Consider the following 22,161-nt stretch of genomic DNA (forward strand, 5'->3'; position numbering starts at 1 on the left):
TCGGAACTAATTTGAGTATCCAGTACAAACTCCCCAACCATACAGAACTTCCTAATGGCAGTAGACTATAAGACGGCGTTAGGTAAACCCTCTTTGATGGTTTTAACAATGTAGACCCATATCATCGTTTTCTGTTCAGATCCCCCTTATCCCCTCTATTCACTTTGACAAAGATTTAGTGTTAACTGTTAAGAGACGCATATGTTATTAAAACAACAAAACATAGTTCGGCAATTATAAGTTAAGTTCCTTCTTACTTATTTTTCTTACATAAAATCTTTACAAAAAAAATAAAAATAAATTAAACTCTAAAAATAAATATGATATGACTTTCATTAAAATAATTACAATCCATTTTAAGTTCAAGATACTATACAGATATTTCAATCAATTAACATCTCACTGTTTGTTGTTTGTATTGTCACCTTAGCACTTTCCATGCTAAGACTTTCCCCTTGCTTCTTCCTTTCTTGGGACTTGATAAAACCTTCAATTCTTGCCTTCAATTCCGTGTTTGGAATCAGCAGATCCGCCGTAAGATGTGACCGGTTAAAAGGGTCCGACTGCATATCATATCAAATATATGAGAACAATTTTGGATAAAAACTCTCCATCTCATTTTGTTTGCCCACTATTCCATTGTTAGATGACCAAAAATGTTGTCCACTTTCAAACATCACATCAATAGACAAATTTTATTGCGTCCCTATAATTTTGCAAACTGATAGCTTTTTATTTCAAAGATAATGCATAAAATGGCAAGTTCTTCAAAAATTGGAAGATAGACAAACAATTTAGCAGGGAGAACATATATTTGTGTGTGTGAAGAGCAGTAAACTTAAATAAATAAATAAAAATTAAAAAAAAAAAAGTGAAGATTACATTATCACTAAGAAGATGCCTTTGAATGACGGGTCGGTCTACAGTGATCCTTGAAGAAGGTAATATAACTGGATCCTTCATCAGAGTGTACTGCCACCAAAATAAAAATCACAGGTTAAAAAAAATGTGGGGGGGAGGGTTTAAGTGCATGTCAAACACTACCCACAAGTTACCAAAAGAATGACCAAAATCAAGGGAGCAAACATACCTGAATTGGGTCGAGAAATTCATCAGGTATCTCCCCAAGAACAGCTTCAGTGTCCATTGCCTCAGAAGCTGCAACTTTGGCCTTGGCACCTAGCTCAATAAATTTCTGTATTACCCTCCCATCTTCACCAATTCTTCGAAGAACATCTGCTGCAGCACTAAATAACTGGAGCATGCTCCAATTGACAAATTGTGTTCAGCCAACAATATGATTCAAAAGAGTTGCAGAACCCAATACAAAGGCCAAACAATATCTGTAAAAATAGAGCTTCATGAACTCTTTGCACAGCTGAATTACCTGCTCATTGTATGATCGACCATCCTTAGAAATGGCAGCCGGGAAAATGTTCTCCGTATCGCCCTTTGCCAGATGAACATATATGCAGACAATCTTCAAAAAATTCATTTAAAGTCAGTGGCTGTATTACTGTCCTGTCTGTAAAAGCATTATGCATAAAAGACCCTTTTTTTTTCTTCCAAATCAGCTTGTATCACTTTTCCATTGAAGGATTAAAAAACTTTCAACCTCTGCCAAATCAGCACTAAGCTTTACACCACACTAGATTGTGCATCTCAAGCACAGCTCCAATACAAGGGGGAAAAAGAAAAAAAAAACAAACTTACCTTTTGTTTTAAAAAAACCACCATGAGATTGATATTCTCCAATTGTATCATCCAAGCGGAGAGGAAAATAAAAGAGTATATTTGTGCATGCAGACAAGCTCAAACTCTCTCAGTCCTACCCAACTTCAGCAGATAACAACAATGACAATTGTGTTGCCTTGTCCATAAATTTGGAAGTCAATCAGAATAATCAACCCCCTTTTTTTTTGGGATAATGTAGGGAACTTACTAAGGAAGAGCCCTTTTGACTTTTGCCCCTAGCTAGTAAAATCTACGGGAAATTTACTCCACCCACCAGAACCAGTTGGGTAATCCAAGAGCATTCACTCCTGACAGGCTATTAGGCTAAGCAGTTTATGCTCATGCTCAGGAGCAATCAAACCTAAAAAAAATTAAAGAACATTTCACTTTGAACAACAGTGCAGACACAGACGACAGTGATCACATGATTAACTGGTGGCCACTATTCTAGAGTTCACCATATTTTTGTTAAGAAATTGGGAGAGGAGTATCAATATTAAAAGCCTGCTAAATTTAATATTGGGTGCAGGTCAAACTAACATAATAAAAATGAAAAACCGATGTACCTTCAATAATTGATATTAACCAACCCCCTAACACTACAAGATCCTTCACTGCATTGAACCTAGACTAGCTGTAAATTGAGATAAAATCTGGCCCTGTGAAGATTTTGTATTATTGCCTAAGTTTAACCTAACGAGACACCTAATAAGCAAAAATAGTCAGACTGCATTTAGTCAAACTGGTATCAAACTACAAACCCACCAACTAAAACCCAATAATTTAGCCACAAATCATATCACTCGCCATAAAAGAAATTTATTTTAACAAAAAGGAAAATTGAAATCTTCTTGCACAAACCTGCTTAAGCAACTGTTTTGGACGAAATTCATATTTTTCAGGATCTTTAAGGGAAAGAGATTTTCTTTGGGGGCCCACTAGCTGTAACAGAAAATAATTGAGCATGCTGGCTACTCTCTCAACCTGGAAAAAAAATAAGGGAAGAGGAGGAGAGGGATTCAACATTCATTCAAAATAAAATTTAAGAGCTTAAAACTAAATCTTAGCCATCGAAACTGTTAGGAATAAAAATGCATAGTACGAAAGAAAGGAAAAGATACTACCATCTCAGGAAGTAGGAAAGGAGCCGTAATCTGCTCCGAAGTAAATGCCAGCATGCTAACATCCTCATTTGCCAACTTCATATCAATCCGGATAATCTGAAAATACCCAGCAATATCTATATGATTAGGTTCTGAAAGGAGTATATACAAAGGCATGCAAACATAAAATAGAAAAAAGTTAAACAGACATTCTCTTGGGATTGGAATAGCCGGGTCCTCTCCTGCCTCTCTTGAGCTGGTCTTCGCTCCCATTCTGCAGTATTGGACATCTCAGCTTCCAACTCTTTGAGTTCAAGAATTTTGTTGAGACTTTCATCAAGAAGATAGATGCTATCATTGATAAGGAAGTTTAAGAAATTCAGATAAACTCCCTTTTCCTCTTCCTTGGCAATCTGGAACATTCAATAATTTAAAGCAGTCAAACACAGACCCGTAAAACATAGGAGTATATTGTCCATGTAGAAGACTATACCTGTCTCCAAGCATTACGATGACTAGGGACTTGCCACAGGTATTCAAGAAGTTCAGCAATATTATGTCGGATGTTGAACTTGTCATAGAACTGCACAAGACAACAAACAAACAGGCAATCAACAAAGGGCTTCCCGTACTCAACAACACTGAATGACAGATGAGACTATGAACATTTGAGACTACTAAAAACAAGTGAAACTATAAAGAGGGAGTGAAGAATGAAACAAGGTTTAACGATGATTATGATAGAATTGCCTGCAAAAGCATCACAATTAAAGGTTTTGAAATGCAATAAACCAAATTAGCTGATAGCAGCAAAAATGACTTGGCTGAACCCTATTCCCTGCCCATTTTGCACCTAAAGCTATATACTTCAAAAAACCTAGACAGGTTGGCCCTTCTATCCATAGCCAGCCAGTACATAATGACCAGACAGGCGCTAGTAGGATGAGAAAAATTAGAAACAAGAAAGAAAGATTCTCCTGAGATAAAGACGCAGAATATTAATGTATTCAAATCCAAAGGTGCTTAAAACAACAATAAAAAAACTCAATACATTGAGAAAGGAAGTTTTAAATTCTCCCTGAACGCACAAGAAAAAGTTGGCAAGGAATGGACCTTAGGCATTGGCCACCAGATGGCTTTCGGAAGCACAAGCCCCTAAACTTTCAAATGATTCATTTTCACCAATGGTCTCCTTATTGGCAAGATAGGTTCCATTCAAGGACCATCTAGTCATTAATTCTTATCAGCAAACCCTATTTTGAGGAATACATGGCATGTAATGCTAAACCAATCTGACTGTGGACTTAACTCTGTCCATTGCAAGGACAGAGTAGACTCAGTGCATCATACCCAAACCCCTTCTCCTAAAGCATAATTCTCATCTCATTTTCTTGCCTAGGGGTGAGAGAGACTCAACAAACAGTGATGTAAGGATCCATGAGAGACCCCAGTTCAATTGTAGATAGAAGGAATGCATAAAGAGTTGCATAAATATTGCCCCTCGGAAAGTCTCCTTTTTTATTTGGACAACAGCTTGGGGGAAGATTTTTTTGATAAGAGAAATCTATATAAATAAATCTACTTTATGAAGAGGTGCACAAAGTAGTCAAATAGTACAAAGAAAGAAAGGAAAAGAGCAAAGAAGAAAATTAAAAGAGAGAAGAGAACTAATAAACAAAGGGAGGGATTCACTAGATGTGAGTCCCCAAGCCCGTGATAACTTGAGGAGAAGACGCTATACTATAGTGGATTGGTGTTGAATGTGTCAGTGTAGCGGGCAGACAATGGACCATCTTTTGATCCATTATGGGGGCGCTCATCACTTATGGAATTTTGTTTTTAGAAGGTTTGGGGTCTCTTGGGTTTTTCAAGAGAGGGTGATTAATCTTTTGGCTAAGTGGAGGAATTGGCTAGAGAGCACTCGCTGAACATTTGGAATTTGGTTCCATTGTGTTTGACGTGGAGCATTTGGAGTGAGCGTAATTTTCGTATGTTCAAGGATTTGGAGGGCTTGGGGGATCAGCTTCTAGCCTCTTTTGTAGGCATTTTGTTTTATTGGTTTCAAGCTTATTGATTCACATCTAGTGATTCCATTCAAATTTTTATAGACTCTTTCTTCTTGTACATAATATCTAGTGGTTTTGTAATTCATTTGGCTACTTCATGCCTTTTTTTGCACGAAGTAGTCTTTTTTCAATAAAATTATTCATACCTATAAATAAATAAATAAAATTAAAAAAAAATGGTCAAGAAGAGTTGTAAGAAAGTACAACGACGCATATTTCCTGTGTTCATATGGAAAAATTAGGACATTACAAAAATAAATGAATACTCTATGCCACCAAGATTGGCTCAAAATGACCAGCTATCTCTATGTCCTTAAAAAAATTGTCTCACAATAACTCATCTGACATAATTTAAGTGGGAATCACCTGTGTGTGAGAACCAGTGAACTCAATGTCAACATAAAGCTTCAGAAGATTCCTCACAAGATACTCAAGAGATAGTTGGTGCCCTTCAAATAGAGTTGCCGTATTAGATGAGCCACTGCACATGCAATAAACAAAATGTCACAGGCACATTAATATCCAGCTAGGAAAAATAAAGGGGTAAGTCAATTCAATGATATCTCTTTCTATAATAAAGAGAAAAATACAAAAACCTTCTACGGGGCATCCAGCAGTTCAGGACTTCAACCATCTTTGCCCTGAGATAAGGGTTTCTGATAAAATCTGGGCTCCCCATGAACATGATAATAAAGTTCATAAAGTCATCCTGGCAAACAAGAATGGATTAGATGTACTACAAGGCCAAACACCTTCTAGAGAAGGAAACAAATAAATTCAGTATAAAAGGCTCCAATCTCAAGGTCTAGTGGTCTACCAGCAAGACCCCATCCAAGGCTTTTGGGATTCGTGAAGCAAATATAAGCAATTCCATGGCATCTTCTAGAAAATGCTCTGGCATAGACGCAAATTCCATGGGGCAACTTGATGGCAGAGGCATCTTAAATCCACCAACCAAGCCAACCAGCCAAACCACCATTAACCGGTAGAAAGAAAGGGCACTCTGAATAAGTGTTCCATCCTATGAAAAAAAAAATCAGATACAGGGTCAGTAGGTCAACAATCAGAATAGAGAAATAAAAAATAAAAAATAAAACCACACTTTTATGGTTGAAAACATCCTTCAAAATCTTGACACCAAGTAAAGATATTAAAAACAAAAAATAAAATAATTCTAGAAAGGGTTTTAATCCGAGGCAAGCACTTCCCTCACGGGAAAAAAAAAAAAGAATGAAAACAATGAGATCATCTGATACTTCGACATATGATAAACAAAATATGAAAACATGTGACAAACCCTACTTCACAACCACAAGAAACAATATTTATTCTTTTCCTCCCTCTCTCAAAGAAATAAACATTATAAAAAATAAAAAAATAAATAACTGCAGAGCCTGAAATCAGGAAGAATGTAAAGAAAGAAAGGAAACAGTAAAAAGAAAAGCTCCATCTAAGGTGTAGAAAGTGGGATTCAAGCAAAAAAGAATTACAGAAGCTCCTCAATTTGGCTAAAGTGTTGGGCCAGATTGGCCATCCCAAGAATTCAATGAATAAGGTCCATCAAGGTGGCCAGTGGCCTTTGGGTAAATGGCACCCCTCATGGTGATGGTGGGTGAGATGAGTTCAAAGTATATGGGGAGCTTCAGATACTTACCAATTAAAAACTAAAAAACAAAAAGTAAAATGAGGTCCATCAAGAAGGTGACAGATTGTTTTCTCCTCGGTTGACAAGAATACCAAGGACTAGACAATACACTAACCACCAAACCAAGGACACTAGAGAGTCACCTTCCACCATAATGACCCAAACCTTTAGGTCACCACTCCACCATAATATCAGTTCAACTTCAAGGAGTCATAGAATATCAAAATCATTTGTGGGCATGTCTTTCTGCATGAACAAACGTGCACACACACACACACACACACACACACACACACACACATAGAGAGAGAGAGAGAGGTCTGACGCACCCTTAGTATCTGAGCTTCATAACAAAGCTTCTCCTGTGAATACAACTCTATTTCTTTCTCAAGGCGAGAAATGTCCCGCTCCAATGCAGGAGTAGGAGTCTGCTCTTGCATGGCTTTAAGAGTGGAGAGAGTATCTTCACACCTTTGAATGTCCTGGGTATTATTTCATTCAAAATTACTTACCATCAATCAGTCAAATATAGTAAGATATATTAACAAAAGCCATTTTATGAAAGACAATACACCAACTACTTAAATCATTAACTCTGACTGTCCATAAATATATAACATATATTTTTACCTGAACTAAATGTTTAAAGTCAGAAAATGCTTTTAATAAGCCCAGGTGTAGCACCCTTGCAGTCATAAAGAAGCATTCACAAATAAATGGGTACTTAGTTTTATCACTACTTGATGCTGACTTCACATTAGAAGATCCACTGGCACTACTGCCAGAACTGGTGGCTTTTTGAGATTGTAGTAACCGATTTTCACCATCAGTATGTTGTGTGGAGCCATCAGTTTTCCCCAATTTTTTTTTATTAAGCCATTCAGCAACTTCGTCTGATGATGCATGGAGTGCAGTCAACCCACTAAAACAATGTCATGACCAATAATTAGGAAAAGAAATATATTTATCATTAAAAACTTAGAGAAGAAAAGCAATGTCCATTAAACAGAAAGCCTGTACCTTAAATCCAGACGGTTATTATGAAACACATATTTGGGATCAATTTTATCCCTTTTCGTTAAGTTTGCATCCAAAAAAGGGTCACACAGCCGAAGCATGACAGCACTGAGATTAACAAACATGCCTGAACTTGCACAAGATAGAGGATCAACCTATAACAAAAGTGTATGCAATGTTAAGGTAGGAAAGAAGAAGTTAGTGCAAATATTACCAATAACTAGCCTTATTTGTAGAAAAGTAGTGAAAAGAACCAGTTTTTGTTTTAATACATCTATCTGTCTGTCTATCTATCTATACATAACTGCAACTGGAACAATGCTTTGAAAGATGGGAAATACCTGAATTTGTGCCCTTGACGAGTTTAAATTGATAACCTCAGCAAGATAATCAAGAACATTTTCACGGGTGTCTGTATTTTTAAGAAGCGAGAGAAGAACTTCTGACAGGCCATCATATAAACTATTCATAACTGTTTTAATTGTGGTAAATGAAGATAACAAATCAGCTGGTCGACGAGTTGATGCTTCTGAAAAGCACTGCTGCCTGGTGGTTTACAGATGGTAAAGAAAGCACTCTTAGATAATCCATCCAAAAGCAGTCCAATGCTACAGGTTCACTTGTTACTAAATTATATTTAATTCTTAAATATTAAAAGAGTGGATTTTAAGCATGCCTAAACAGAGCTGCGTTATGTTCAAGTGATTGGGAACTATTGTTTTCTACAATGATAAACAGATGATTTTGATTGTAAAAACCATGATAACAATAACAATTGCAACCCATAAAATGCACTAACAATCCAAATATCCAAAATATCAATGAATATGAAAATAAAAAAATTGAACTTACCCAACATCAGGCTGGGTCTTGAAAATAGAATCATCAAGCAGAGCACTAACATGAAAAAATGGCCCCAAAATGCTGGTCATCTCAATAACCCGGCCATTCAAATAAATGCCTTTGGGAATCCACCAAAGATGATTCACCAAGGACTTGGCACCCACAGGAAAGTTAACCAAGTACAACAAAGCCCTCAAAGGCTGTTGAAAGTTTCCGAGGGCCGAAACCTTAATGACAGTGCCCCTCAAATCTTCATACAAGCCCTTCAAAATGGGGTCCAACGTATCGAAATCCGAATCCCTGAAGAACTCATCCAAAAAGCCAGGTAGGGATTGAGTACCCCCACTGCTACTGCCTCCAAAGCCATCGAGAGAGCTGGAAACCTCAGAAAAAACCAGCTGCAACAAGGGGGAAGTACCGGATTTAACCTCATTATTGGGAAACAATTCAGGGTTTCCCAAGTGGATCCTACAGTAAGAGACGCACAATTTCTTGGCTTGCTTAATGACAGAGTCCAATTGGGACCTGAGATTGGGGTCTTTCATGGAAGAAATCTTCTTGGACTCATCGTAAGCGCGACGATAACAACCGACGAGGTATTGAAAGGGGGGTTCGGCGGTGGCAGAAGCGGAGAGGCGATCGATTAGGATTCGCTCCATGAGATCCCTAGAGAGCCTTAATTCCTTGCTTTCGCTTAGAATCTCAGCCGCGGTTAGCTCCAGGTACACGATTCGAGGATCGGAGGATTCAGAATCGGTGAGGGAAACCAGGAAGATTTTACGGAGGATAATGTCTTCGATTTCCTCCGGAGACCTTTGGGGTTTCCGAGCAGTAGTAGGAGTCGCCATAGTTACAAACCTTCTCTTCACTTCTCTTCTCTTCCTTATCCGAGCTATTATTATTAAGAGATTGATAGGTAGAACTAGTATCAGTATATATATAAATATATAAGAAAAGTCTAGAGCTTTCGTGTGGATTGGTTTAGTAACAAAAAGAAAGAAACAAAAAACAAAGAGGTATTTTAGGGTTTGAAGTCTGGAATTTTACATATATAGTTTTTAGTTTGGAGGAGGAGGAGGAGGAGGAATTAATAAGTCAGAGTCAGAGTAGGAGTGGAGTTTTTAGTTTTTAGCTACCACTTTTGTGGAAACAAACAACACCGTTGGCTTCTTCCTTTTTCTTTCCTTCTTTTTTATTTATTATTATTATTATTAGGCTAAATTTCAATTTAATTCCTTTTTTTTTAATTCAATTGTCAAATTAATTTCTTAACCTTTTAACTTTTATTATTCAATTACTTTGTATAAACAACTTATAAATCTAATCCTTTTTTCATTACTAAACCACAATGTTTAAATATTCTTTTTCTTATTAATATTATTTTAACTTCAAAAAATCATGAGATTAGTTTTATTTAGCAAAAATAAATGCTTAATTGATTTCATTTGATAATATATTTTGATGGTCTCACCCGATTGACTTATTTATGACAAAGTGAGGGACTCCGTTACGTTGGCAAAAATAAACCTTAAAAGACTAATTTTTTACAATTGTAGTAAGATTCAAGGGACTAAAAATTGAATTTTAACTTTTTATTATCTTTCTTGCTCATTACTTCAATTATAGTAAATCATAAGCACAAGTAGTGATAAGAATTATGAAAACTTTTGTGTTGTGTGAAATTTTTATGCTTCTTCATTTGAGCTCTATCTTATGGACATGAAAAGAGAGGCACTTAGTAAAAGAAATAGTGGGGAAAGAATTCCCTTCCATCGATTCCTTCAATTACGTCTTATTTTTTATCGAATGTGCAACGTATTACATTTATTTAATTTTGGTGTTGCTAGAAATCCCAAAGATGGTTCATAGGGCTGGGCTTACAATTAATCTTCACATTTTTGGTCTCACATTCTCACTTAACAATTGATGATTTATTATTATCGTTTGTAAAGATCTTGACAAAAATTACTTTCATTCAAAACACTCTTAATTTGTGTGTTTGTTTCTACTCAACCTTATTATTATTTTTTTTATAACTTTATTAAGAAAATGAAGAAATTTTATGTAAAATAATATACAACAATAAGTTTTAATTTTTTTTTTTTTTTGACAAGTAACATAAGAAATTTTATTAGAAAAAAAAAAAAAAACCAACCAAGTACACTCGAAGTGTACTATAGTGGTACAAATCAAGAGCTCAAATTACAACGATCAATAAGATCGAAGAAAAATAATGAGAATAAAATGGCAAAACTAAACTCCAATCAAGGAGAGTACCAAAAAAAAAAAAAAAATTAATGTCAATAATAGACCGTTCACAATTCTCAAAGCATCTAGCATTCCGCTCCTGCCATAAGCACGAAAATAAACAATTTGGCACAAACCTCCATAAATCTATATTTTGATGCCTACCAAACTTGCCTTGCTAAGAAGCCAACAACTCACTAACATGATATGGCATAACCCAATGAATACCAAACAAACAAAAAACCATGGACCATAACTCATAAGCTATAGGACAATGAAGGAAAATGTGATCCATTGATTCCCCACACCTTTTACACATAAAGCACCACTCTAGCATTGCAATATGCCTCTTCCAAAGATTATCTATAGTTAAGATCTTACCTATTGCAATAGTCCAAGAAAAGAATGCTACTCTAGGAGGAACTTTTGATTTCCACACTATTTTCCAAGGAAAATCAGTGATAGAAGAAGGAAATAAAGAGTGATAGAAACCCCAAACCTCAAAACCTCTATTCAATGCTGGCTCTAGCAAAGTCTGTTGTCACCAATACCCTGCACATTCGTGGAATAAAACATATCCCAAAGCAAATCCAACTCCCAATCCTGTAGAGGACGACGAAGCTAGAAGTCCCAATGTAGCTGCCCTTCAAAGAACCACATAACAACCTCAAAACCTCTATTCAATGCTGGCTCTAGCAAAGTCTGTCATCACCAATACCCCGCACATTCGTGGAATAAAGCATATCCCAAAGCAAATCCAACTCCCAATCCTACGGAGGACGACGAAGCTAGAAGTCCCAATGTAGCTGCCCTTCAAGGAACCGCATAACCTCTGACACTAAGGACTCCTTAGTCCGACTAATACTATATAGTTCTAGAAATGCAACCTTAAGAGCACAATCCCTATACCATTCATCCTCCCAAAACTTGACTCTAGTTCCATCACCCACATCAAACTGAAGGAATTTAGAGAAGTCCATCCAACCACTTCTAATGGATTTCCACACACTAACACCATAAGTACCTGTCATTGGTTTGGTGCACCAACCACCCCTTCCATCCCCATATTTTGCCTCAATAACCTTCCTCCAAAGGGCATTTCTCTCTGTTCTATATCTCTATAACCATTTATCTAACAAAGCATAATTAAATTGTCTCAACCTTTGAATCCCTAAACCTCCATTTTGCAACGTCATACAAACCTTAACCCATTCCACCAAAGGCATCTTAGGAGCATCAATACTACTCCAAAGAAAGTCTCTTCGTAATTTCTTCATATGATTAGCCACCTTTGCTGGAACAGGAAAGAGAAAAAGGAAATAAGTAGGTAAGCTGGACAAAGTACTCTTAATAAGAGTTACTTTGCCCCCTTAGATAAATACAACATCTTCCATCCAACTAGACATCGCTCCATCTTCTCCAAAACAGGGTTCCAAATTGTCTCATATTTATGTGTAGCACCCAACGGAAGGCCCAAGTATTTCAACGGAAGTGAAGGCTGCCTACAACCCAAAATCTCCACTAATTCCTCCATATTAGGCACAATACCAATTGGTACCAATTCTGACTTCAAAAAATTAATTTTTAGCCTTGACACCACTTCAAATCTAGCAAGAATCCCACGCAAAGCAACTAAATGGTGTGAGTCAGCATCACAAAAAATGAGAGTATCATCTGCAAATAAGAGATAGGACATTGTAAGCAATGTACCAGCTGAATTACCTACTGAGAAGCCCGAAAACTGTCCCAAAATAGCAATTGCATCCAACATACAACTCAAAGCCTTTATGACAATATCAAAAAGGAGCAGAGATAATTGGTCCCCTTGACGAACACCCCTAGTGCTTCCAAAGAAATCAACCGAGGTAGCATTTATCAGAATAGAAAATTTGACAGTTCATACACACCCCATAATCCACCTTCTCCATTTTTCTAATAAGCCACACTACCTAAGTAGATACATAAGAAATTTTCAATTCACATGATCATAAGCTTTCTCAATATCCAACTTGCAAATAAACCTTGACACTCTTGACTTCATCCTACTGTCTATACATTCAGAAGCAATTAACACAGAATCCAAGATCTCTCTACCTTTAACAAAGGCATTCTGTGAATCTGAAATAAGACTATGTGCCACCCTACACAAGTGATTAGCCAAAACCTTAGAAATAATCTGGTGTTTTACAAACGGTAAAGAAAGCACTCTTAGATAATCCATCCAAAAGCAGTCCAATGCTACAGGTTCACTTGTTACTAAATTATATTTAATTCTTAAATATTAAAAGAGTGGATTTTAAGCATGCCTAAACAGAGCTGCGTTATGTTCAAGTGATTGCGAACTATTGTTTTCTACAATGATAAACAGATGATTTTGATTGTAAAAACCATGATAACAATATCAATTGCAACCCAAAAAATGCACTAACAATACAAATATCCAAAATATCAATGAATATGAAAAAAAAAAAAAAAATTGAACTTACCCAACATCAGGCTGGGTCTTGAAAATAGAATCATCAAGCAGAGCACTAACATGAAAAAATGGGCCCAAAATGCTGGTCATCTCGATAACCCGGCCATTCAAATAAATGCCTTTGGGAATCCACCAAAGATGATTCACCAAGGACTTGGCACCCACAGGAAAGTTAACCAAGTACAACAAAGCCCTCAAAGGCTGTTGAAAGTTTCCGAGGGCCGAAACCTTAATGACAGTGCCCCTCAAATCTTCATACAAGCCCTTCAAAATGGGGTCCAACGTATCGAAATCCGAATCCCTGAAGAACTCATCCAAAAAGCCAGGTAGGGATTGAGTACCCCCACTGCTACTACCTCCAAAGCCGTCGAGAGAGCTGGAAACCTCTGAAAAAACCAGCTGCAGCAAGGGGGAAGTACCGGATTTAACCTCATTATTGGGAAACAATTCAGGGTTTCCCAAGTGGATCCTACAGTAAGAGACGCACAATTTCTTGGCTTGCTTAATGACAGAGTCCAATTGGGACCTGAGATTGGGGTCTTTCATGGAAGAAATCTTCTTGGACTCATCGTAAGCGCGACGATAACAACCGACGAGGTATTGAAAGGGGGGTTCGGCGGTGGCAGAAGCGGAGAGGCGATCGATTAGGATTCGCTCCATGAGATCCCTAGAGAGCCTTAATTCCTTGCTTTCGCTTAGAATTTCAGCCGCGGTTAGCTCCAGGTACACGATTCGAGGATCGGAGGATTCAGAATCGGTGAGGGAAACCAGAAAGATTTTACGGAGGATAATGTCTTCGATTTCCTCCGGAGACCTTTGGGGTTTCCGAGCAGTAGTAGGAGTCGCCATAGTTACAAACCTTCTCTTCTCTTCTCTTCTCTTCTCTTCTCTTCCTTATCCGAGCTATTATTATTAAGAGATTGATAGGTAGAACTAGTATCAGTATATATATAAATATATAAGAAAAGTCTAGAGCTTTCGTGTGGATTGGTTTAGTAACAAAAAGAAAGAAACAAAAAACAAAGAGGTATTTTAGGGTTTGAAGTCTGGAATTTTACATATATAGTTTTTAGTTTGGAGGAGGAGGAGGAGGAGGAGGAGAAGGAATTAATAAGTCAGAGTCAGAGTAGGAGTGGAGTTTTTATTTTTTAGCTACCACTTTTGTGGAAACAAACAACACCGTTGGCTTCTTCCTTTTTCTTTCTTTCTTTTTTATTTTTTATTATTATTATTAGGCTAAATTTCAATTTAATTCCTTTTTTTTTTAATTCAATTGTCAAATTAATTTCTTAACCTTTTAACTTTTATTATTCAATTACTTTGTATAAACAACTTATAAATCTAATCCTTTTTTCATTACTAAACCACAATGTTTAAATATTCTTTTTCTTATTAATATTATTTTAACTTCAAAAAATCATGAGATTAGTTTTATTTAGCAAAAATAAATGCTTAATTGATTTCATTTGATAATATATTTTGATGGTCTCACCCGATTGACTTATTTATGACAAAGTGAGGGACTCCGTTACGTTGGCAAAAATAAACCTTAAAAGACTAATTTTTTACAATTGTAGTAAGATTCAAGGGACTAAAAATTGAATTTTAACTTTTTATTATCTTTCTTGCTCATTACTTCAATTATAGTAAATCATAAGCACAAGTAGTGATAAGAATTATGAAAACTTTTGTGTTGTGTGAAATTTTTATGCTTCTTCATTTGAACTCTATCTTACGGACATGAAAAGAGAGGCACTTAGTAAAAGAAATAGTGGGGAAAGAATTCCCTTCCATCGATTCCTTCAATTACGTCTTATTTTTTATCGAATGTGCAACGTATTACATTTATTTAATTTTGGTGTTGCTAGAAATCCCAAAGATGGTTCATAGGGCTGGGCTTACAATTAATCTTCACATTTTTGGTCTCACATTCTCACTTAACAATTGATGATTTTTTATTATCGTTTGTAAAGATCTTGACAAAAATTACTTTCATTCAAAACACTCTTAATTTGTGAGTTTGTTTCTACTCAACCTTGTTATTATTTTTTTTATAACTTTATTAAGAAAATGAAGAAATTTTATGTAAAATAATATATAACAATAAGTTTTAATTATATTTTTTTTATATCTTTTTTTTTTTTTTGACAAGTAACATAAGAAATTTTATTAGAAAAAAAAAAAAAAAAAAAAAAACCAACCAAGTACACTCGAAGTGTACTATAGTGGTACAAATCAAGAGCTCAAATTACAACGATCAATAAGATCGAAGAAAAATAATGAGAATAAAACGGCAAAACTAAACTCCAATCAAGGAGAGTACCAAAAAAAAAAAAAAATTAATGTCAATAATAGACCGTTCACAATTCTCAAAGCATCTAGCATTTCGCTCCTGCCATAAGCACGAAAATAAACAATTCGGCACAAACCTCCATAAATCTATATTTTGATGCCTACCAAACTTGCCTTGCTAAGAAGCCAACAGCTCACTAACATGATATGGCATAACCCAATGAATACCAAACAAACAAAAAACCATGGACCATAACTCATAAGCTATAGGACAATGACGGAAAATGTGATCCATTGATTCCCCACACCTTTTACACATAAAGCACCACTCTAGCATTGCAATATGCCTCTTCCAAAGATTATCTATAGTTAAGATCTTACCTATTGCAATAGTCCAAGAAAAGAATGCTACTCTAGGAGGAACTTTTGATTTCCACACTATTTTCCAAGGAAAATCAATGATAGAAGAAGGAAATAAAGAGTGATAGAAACCCCAAACCTCAAAACCTCTATTCAATGCTGGCTCTAGCAAAGTCTGTCGTCACCAATACCCTGCACATTCGTGGAATAAAACATATCCCAAAGCAAATCCAACTCCCAATCCTGTAGAGGACGACGAAGCTAGAAGTCCCAATGTAGCTGCCCTTCAAAGAACCGCATAACAACCTCAAAACCTCTATTCAATGCTGGCTCTAGCAAAGTCTGTCATCACCAATACCCCGCACATTCGTGGAATAAAGCATATCCCAAAGCAAATCCAACTCCCAATCCTACGGAGGATGACGAAGCTAGAAGTCCCAATGTAGCTGCCCTTCAAGGAACCGCATAACCTCTGACACTAAGGACTCCTTAGTCCGACTAATACTATATAGTTCTAGAAATGCAACCTTAAGAGCACAATCCCTATACCATTCATCCTCCCAAAACTTGACTCTAGTTCCATCACCCACATCAAACTGAAGGAATTTAGAGAAGTCCATCCAACCACTTCTAATGGATTTCCACACACTAACACCATAAGTACCTGTCACTGGTTTGGTGCACCAACCACCCCTTCCATCCCCATATTTTGCCTCAATAACCTTCCTCCAAAGGGCATTTCTCTCTGTTCTATATCTCTATAACCATTTATCTAACAAAGCATAATTAAATTGTCTCAACCTTTGAATCCCTAAACCTCCATTTTGCAACGTCATACAAACCGTAACCCATTCCACCAAAGGCATCTTAGAAGCATCAATACTACTCCAAAGAAAGTCTCTTCGTAATTTCTTCATATGATTAGCCACCTTTGCTGGAACAGGAAAGAGAAAAAGGAAATAAGTAGGTAAGCTGGACAAAGTACTCTTAATAAGAGTTACTTTGCCCCCTTAGATAAATACAACATCTTCCATCCAACTAGACGTCGCTCCATCTTCTCCAAAACAGGGTTCCAAATTGTCTCATATTTATGTGTAGCACCCAACGGAAGGCCCAAGTATTTCAACGGAAGTGAAGGCTGCCTACAACCCAAAATCTCCACTAATTCCTCCATATTAGGCACAATACCAATTGGTACCAATTCTGACTTCAAAAAATTAATTTTTATCCTTGACACCACTTCAAATCTAGCAAGAATCCCACGCATAGCAACTAAATGGTGTGAGTCAGCATCACAAAAAATGAGAGTATCATCTGCAAATAAGAGATAGGACATTGTAAGCAATGTACCAGCTGAATTACCTACTAAGAAGCCCGAAAACTGTCCCAAAATAGCAATTGCATCCAACATACAACTCAAAGCCTTTATGACAATATCAAAAAGGAGCAGAGATAATTGGTCCCCTTGACGAACACCCCTAGTGCTTCCAAAGAAATCAACCGAGGTAGCATTTATCAGAATAGAAAATTTGACAGTTCATACACACCCCATAATCCACCTTCTCCATTTTTCTAATAAGCCACACTACCTAAGTAGATACATAAGAAATTTTCAATTCACATGATCATAAGCTTTCTCAATATCCAACTTGCAAATAAACCTTGACACTCTTGACTTCATCCTACTGTCTATACATTCAGAAGCAATTAACACAGAATCCAAGATCTCTCTACCTTTAACAAAGGCATTCTGTGAATCTGAAATAAGACTATGTGCCACCCTACACAAGTGATTAGCCAAAACCTTAGAAATAATCTTATACATCCCTCCCACCAAATTAATAGGGCGAAAATCCTTCACTTCCATAGCATCAGGTTTCTTAGGAATGAGAGCAAGGAAACAGACATTAAGACTCCTTTGAAAAACAGCTTGCTCATGGAAACTATGAATAACTGCTAAAATTTGATTTCAAACTACTCCCACAAGATTAAAAAAAAAAAAAAAAAACCATAGAGAAACCATCTGGACCTGGTGACTTATCATCATTGAATCCACTAACCACCCCAAACACCTCATCCTTCTCAAAAAGTCTATCAACCAGCTAGCATCTTCCTCAGAAATTCTTCCCAACTCCACATCATCCAGAATAAGGTGTTAAACCTCATTTTCAAAGTAAAGCTATCTATAAAAACGATTAATACACTCCTCAATGGATCCTTGGTCAGAAGACAGCACCCCATCCGCCATTAGCTTATCAATAGAATTAAACCTTCTGTGAGAGTTGGCTATACAATGAAAAACTTTTGTGTTCCTATTGCCTTCTTTAAAGCAAACCACTCTTGATTTTTGCCTCCAACAAATTTCTTTCAACAACATCATTTTTCCCAACTCTCAACTAATTCTTTCTTTATTCAGTTTTTCCTTTATCATAAGAACACAACTTTCCTCAATAGTCTCCAATACTCCAAGATCACTCCACAACTTCTTCCCTATTTCTTCTACATTACCAAACTCCTCCACATTCTGTTTCTTGAGATCAACCTTCAAAGCCTTCAATTTACTTGCTAAAATAAAACTAGGGGCTCCATGAAAATGATAAGACTCCCACTAGGAGCGTATCTTATCCACAAAACCTTCATCCGTTAGCCACATATTCTCAAACCAAAAAGGCCTCTTTCCTCTATGAAAATTACCTCCTTCTAGAAGAATCGAAAAATTGTCTGATACCAGCCTAGACAATCGCTTTTGACAAACAGAATGAAACTTAGCCTCCCAATTTGCTATCACGAGAAATCTATCCAACCTCGATCTTGAAACAACCTCACGAGAGTTTGACCAAGTGAAATTCCCCCCTTCTAATGGTAGGTCAATCAAACCATGTTCGAAGATAAAATATGAGAACTAATGCATAGCCTAGGTAAAAAAAAAAAAAAGAGCCCAATCGTTCAAAGGGAAACCACACAACATTAAAGTCTCCTCTCACACACCAAGGAATATTCCACCAACTACACAAAAAAAATAGCTCATCCCATAATAACCTTTTGTCCCCATCAGAATTAGGCCCATACACTCAAGTAAATGACCATTCAAATTGATCAACCACTTTTTCAAATCTACAAGAAACCAAGAAACGCCCCACTGCTTCCTCCAAAATCTAAACCACCCTTCTATCCCACATCATAAGCACCCCTCCAGAAGCACCTACAAAACCTAAATAATCCCAGTCCACATGCTGACCACCCCAGAGACTACGAATAATTCCTCTAGTTATAAACTCCAATTTAGTTTCTTGAAGATGGACAATATCTGCTCTCTAAGACCTAATCAAATTTCTAACCCAAAGATTTTTTTCCCGCTCATTCAACCCTCTAACATTCCATGAGATAATTTTCAAATTCATTGATGTAATGCGATGGCCTGATCCCTACTGACACTTCTTCCTCCAGCTGATTCATTTTCACCACTCCAGGTACTCACCAAAATTTTCAATTCCCAGTGACCTTTCTACCCCACCTTGACTATTTTCTTATATGAGCCCTCAACACACAACTTATCTTTTTTTTTTTTTTAGTAGCTTCTAAAGCTAAAACAAACCTGTAACTAACTCTTCAAAACCTTCCAACAAAGTCCCACAGATTTCCCAAAAGCTTTAATCTTGTTTATTACCCATAGCGATAACTAACTACTATCAACTTTTTCCAAATCCGCTTCCTCCTCTGGTTTCCTCTCATCCATCCCCAAATGGTTATTCTCAAATACCACCAGATTTTCCAATTGCCAATGGAGCTACAACCAACGGCTCACCATTACGTTTAGAAGACAAAATACCCTTATCAGATTCCCAAAACTCACACTCTGAAACCATACCAGTAGAAACAACATCCACCGCACCATCACACTCATCAGTCCAACTAATAATTGGCCCATTACCAAGAACAGAATCCGTACCTGGGATAGCTTCACTCTTTGAGACTGATTCTGGAGACCAATAAAGAGATAGAGGAATTACAATTTGCCTCCCATCATGAAGCTCAACTACCCAATCTTTAGAATTGCCCCATACTTTTCCCATATCACCAAAAAAATCCCTAAGTGATAGATGTTAATTTTGTAACCCTTCATCAAAAACAATATGCTCCGAGCTTTGAGATGACACTACTAAGGCAACCTTTCCCTCCTCTAAATCTAACCCCATTGCTATTGTATGGTGTGAATGGTAGCTAGGAGTCACCTCCTTCACAATCGAACCTAAGGAAGGCTGAATAGAATTGCTAGAGCTCGCCTGATGAAGACCAGAAGGAGGGACACCAGCATACGGAGAGACCAAAGTTGAAGATCCAATTTCCAGCTACGTTAAGGCCTCGTTTGGGATGAGGGAATGGAATGGAATGGAAAGGAATGAAAAGAATCATTTTAGAGTATTCTTCCATTCCCTTATTTGGGAGTTTTAATGGAGGGAATAGAAAGCTCATTCCCTTGTTTCGGAGTTTAAGTGGGAGTGAATGGAATGGATAGGAGGGAATACTCATTCCTCTCTATTCCCTTAAAACCTCAAATTTTCATTCCCCCCGAAATTGGGAGGAATGAGAGGGAATGGAATTAGATTTAATGATTTTTTTTACTAAAACTCCCAAAATACCCCTATATATTCAACTCTTTATTTTAAAATAGGGGTTTAATAGTAATATTATCATAAAATTATTCAATTCCATTCCCTCCATGTTGCTCTCAAACAAGATTAGTTACATTTCATTCATTTTCATTCCTTTCCATTCCTTTATTTTAAAACATCCAAACAAGGTTACTTAATTCCATTACATTCCATTCTTTTCCATTCCTTTCCCTTACTTAAATTTAGTCCATTCCATTCCATTCCTTTCCATTCCCTTATAATCATTCCATTCCATTCTATTCCATTCCCTTATGAACTCCCAAATGGAGCCTAAAGCAATGCGTGACACACTCAGCTTGGTTGGAACGTGTTAGGGACACGGTTTTGATCTTTTAACAGAGTCTATATGTTGGGTTTTGGGCTTATAAATAAACCTGCCCAACTGGGTTCTGACACTCGACTTTCTGTTTTATATCTAATTCCTTTAGTCTATTATATTTTTAAAAAAATAAAAAATAAAATTTATGTAATAAGTTTTTACAGTTAATTATTTCTAATGAGATGTTATTTTCTTTTTTAAAATTCCTTTTCAACTCCTTTAAATTACTTGGCTAAACAATTGCTCTCTACACAACCCATGCATAATACTATCACAATCATATTTTTGAGTAAATTTTGAAATGTTGTTGTTGTTGTTGGTTTTTTTTTTTTTGGAAATGTTGTTTATTAGTACTGTTATATTAACTTTATTTCACATATTTTATACTCTACAACATGTACACATGAGGTTGATATAAGTCTATGATATTTTTATCATTATTCTGTTGTGAAATTATTAGATAGAGAACTTTTGACTGCAATTTTAAGAACTTAGATATTATTTTAACAATATAATTTTAGTGTTTTCGTTTTTGTATTATTATCTTAATTGTATTGAAATTTATAAGTAAGTCAAAATGAATATGCTCAAGTCTTTTATATATATTTTAAGTGTGAAAAAATACAAGTTTTAACCCATTAAATACTAGAAAAAAGGTCATAAGCTATACAACCCAATTTAATTTGACTTGTTTATGGCCCAAACATGATTTAACAAGTTGTGAGGATCCTTTTTTTGACAGTGTCTAGGCCTAAGTAGAAGCAAGGACCTTAGGCCTTTTAGTTGTTGTTTTAAGGGACTGTGCTTGGTTCATCGCAACTAAATGGGCTAATTACAAACCAAGTGATGTACAGAGCATGAATCCTACAATACATACATAATAGCAAACAAGAAATATATATGCATGGAATAGCAAGAAATAGTAAATGAGCAATGTGATAAAGGAAAAATACAAAATAAACATTAAAGATCCTTAAAACAATGTGAGATATTCCATTACTTTTCTTAATTGTGTATTACAATACGCTCACTAAGACGTGTTACAAGGTCCAAATAAGCTCAAAAATCACAGACTTAGATGGCTCTCCAAGCCTCTAAGACTTGCAAAGTTTGAATCCCTTGGAATCCAAGTATGTTCTATAGTGGCTGTTTGAGGATACCGAGCAGTATTGTCCTTTCTTTTGCTACTTTGTTTGAGTCTTTAACAGAATTTTCTCAATGATTCTATTCTAATTCACTATTGCTGAATGCCCCTTCACTGTTGGCTACTTCCCCCTTTTATAGTGTTATCCTAGGGTTCCGGGGTACCACTAATTCCTCTCTTTTGCTTTCCTAGGTACTAGAGCCAATGTTGTGCTAGCAACTTTGGTGGCTGGTCCCTTCCTT

At 36.4% G+C, this 22,161-nt stretch overlaps 1 protein-coding gene across 1 annotated transcript; it reads right to left on the reverse strand.

The window, feature by feature from the left end:
* Positions 1-234: 234 nt before the first annotated feature.
* On the reverse strand, positions 235-9,269 carry LOC115975583 (probable ubiquitin conjugation factor E4). The gene is made up of 16 exons (XM_031096427.1): positions 8,418-9,269; positions 7,907-8,111; positions 7,569-7,720; positions 7,179-7,470; positions 6,878-7,030; positions 5,721-5,924; positions 5,500-5,612; positions 5,270-5,384; positions 3,331-3,420; positions 3,047-3,250; positions 2,859-2,954; positions 2,596-2,718; positions 1,388-1,480; positions 1,091-1,255; positions 883-972; positions 235-563 (listed from the first exon to the last, which is right to left on the reverse strand). The coding sequence occupies exons 1-16, from the start codon at positions 9,254-9,256 to the stop codon at positions 384-386; spliced, it is 3,114 nt and encodes a 1,037-aa protein (XP_030952287.1). The 5' UTR covers positions 9,257-9,269; the 3' UTR covers positions 235-383.
* Between the last annotated feature and the right edge of the window lie 12,892 nt (positions 9,270-22,161).

Source organism: Quercus lobata, chromosome 2 (genome assembly GCF_001633185.2).
Source record: "Quercus lobata isolate SW786 chromosome 2, ValleyOak3.0 Primary Assembly, whole genome shotgun sequence".
NCBI classification, from domain to species: domain Eukaryota; kingdom Viridiplantae; phylum Streptophyta; class Magnoliopsida; order Fagales; family Fagaceae; genus Quercus; species Quercus lobata.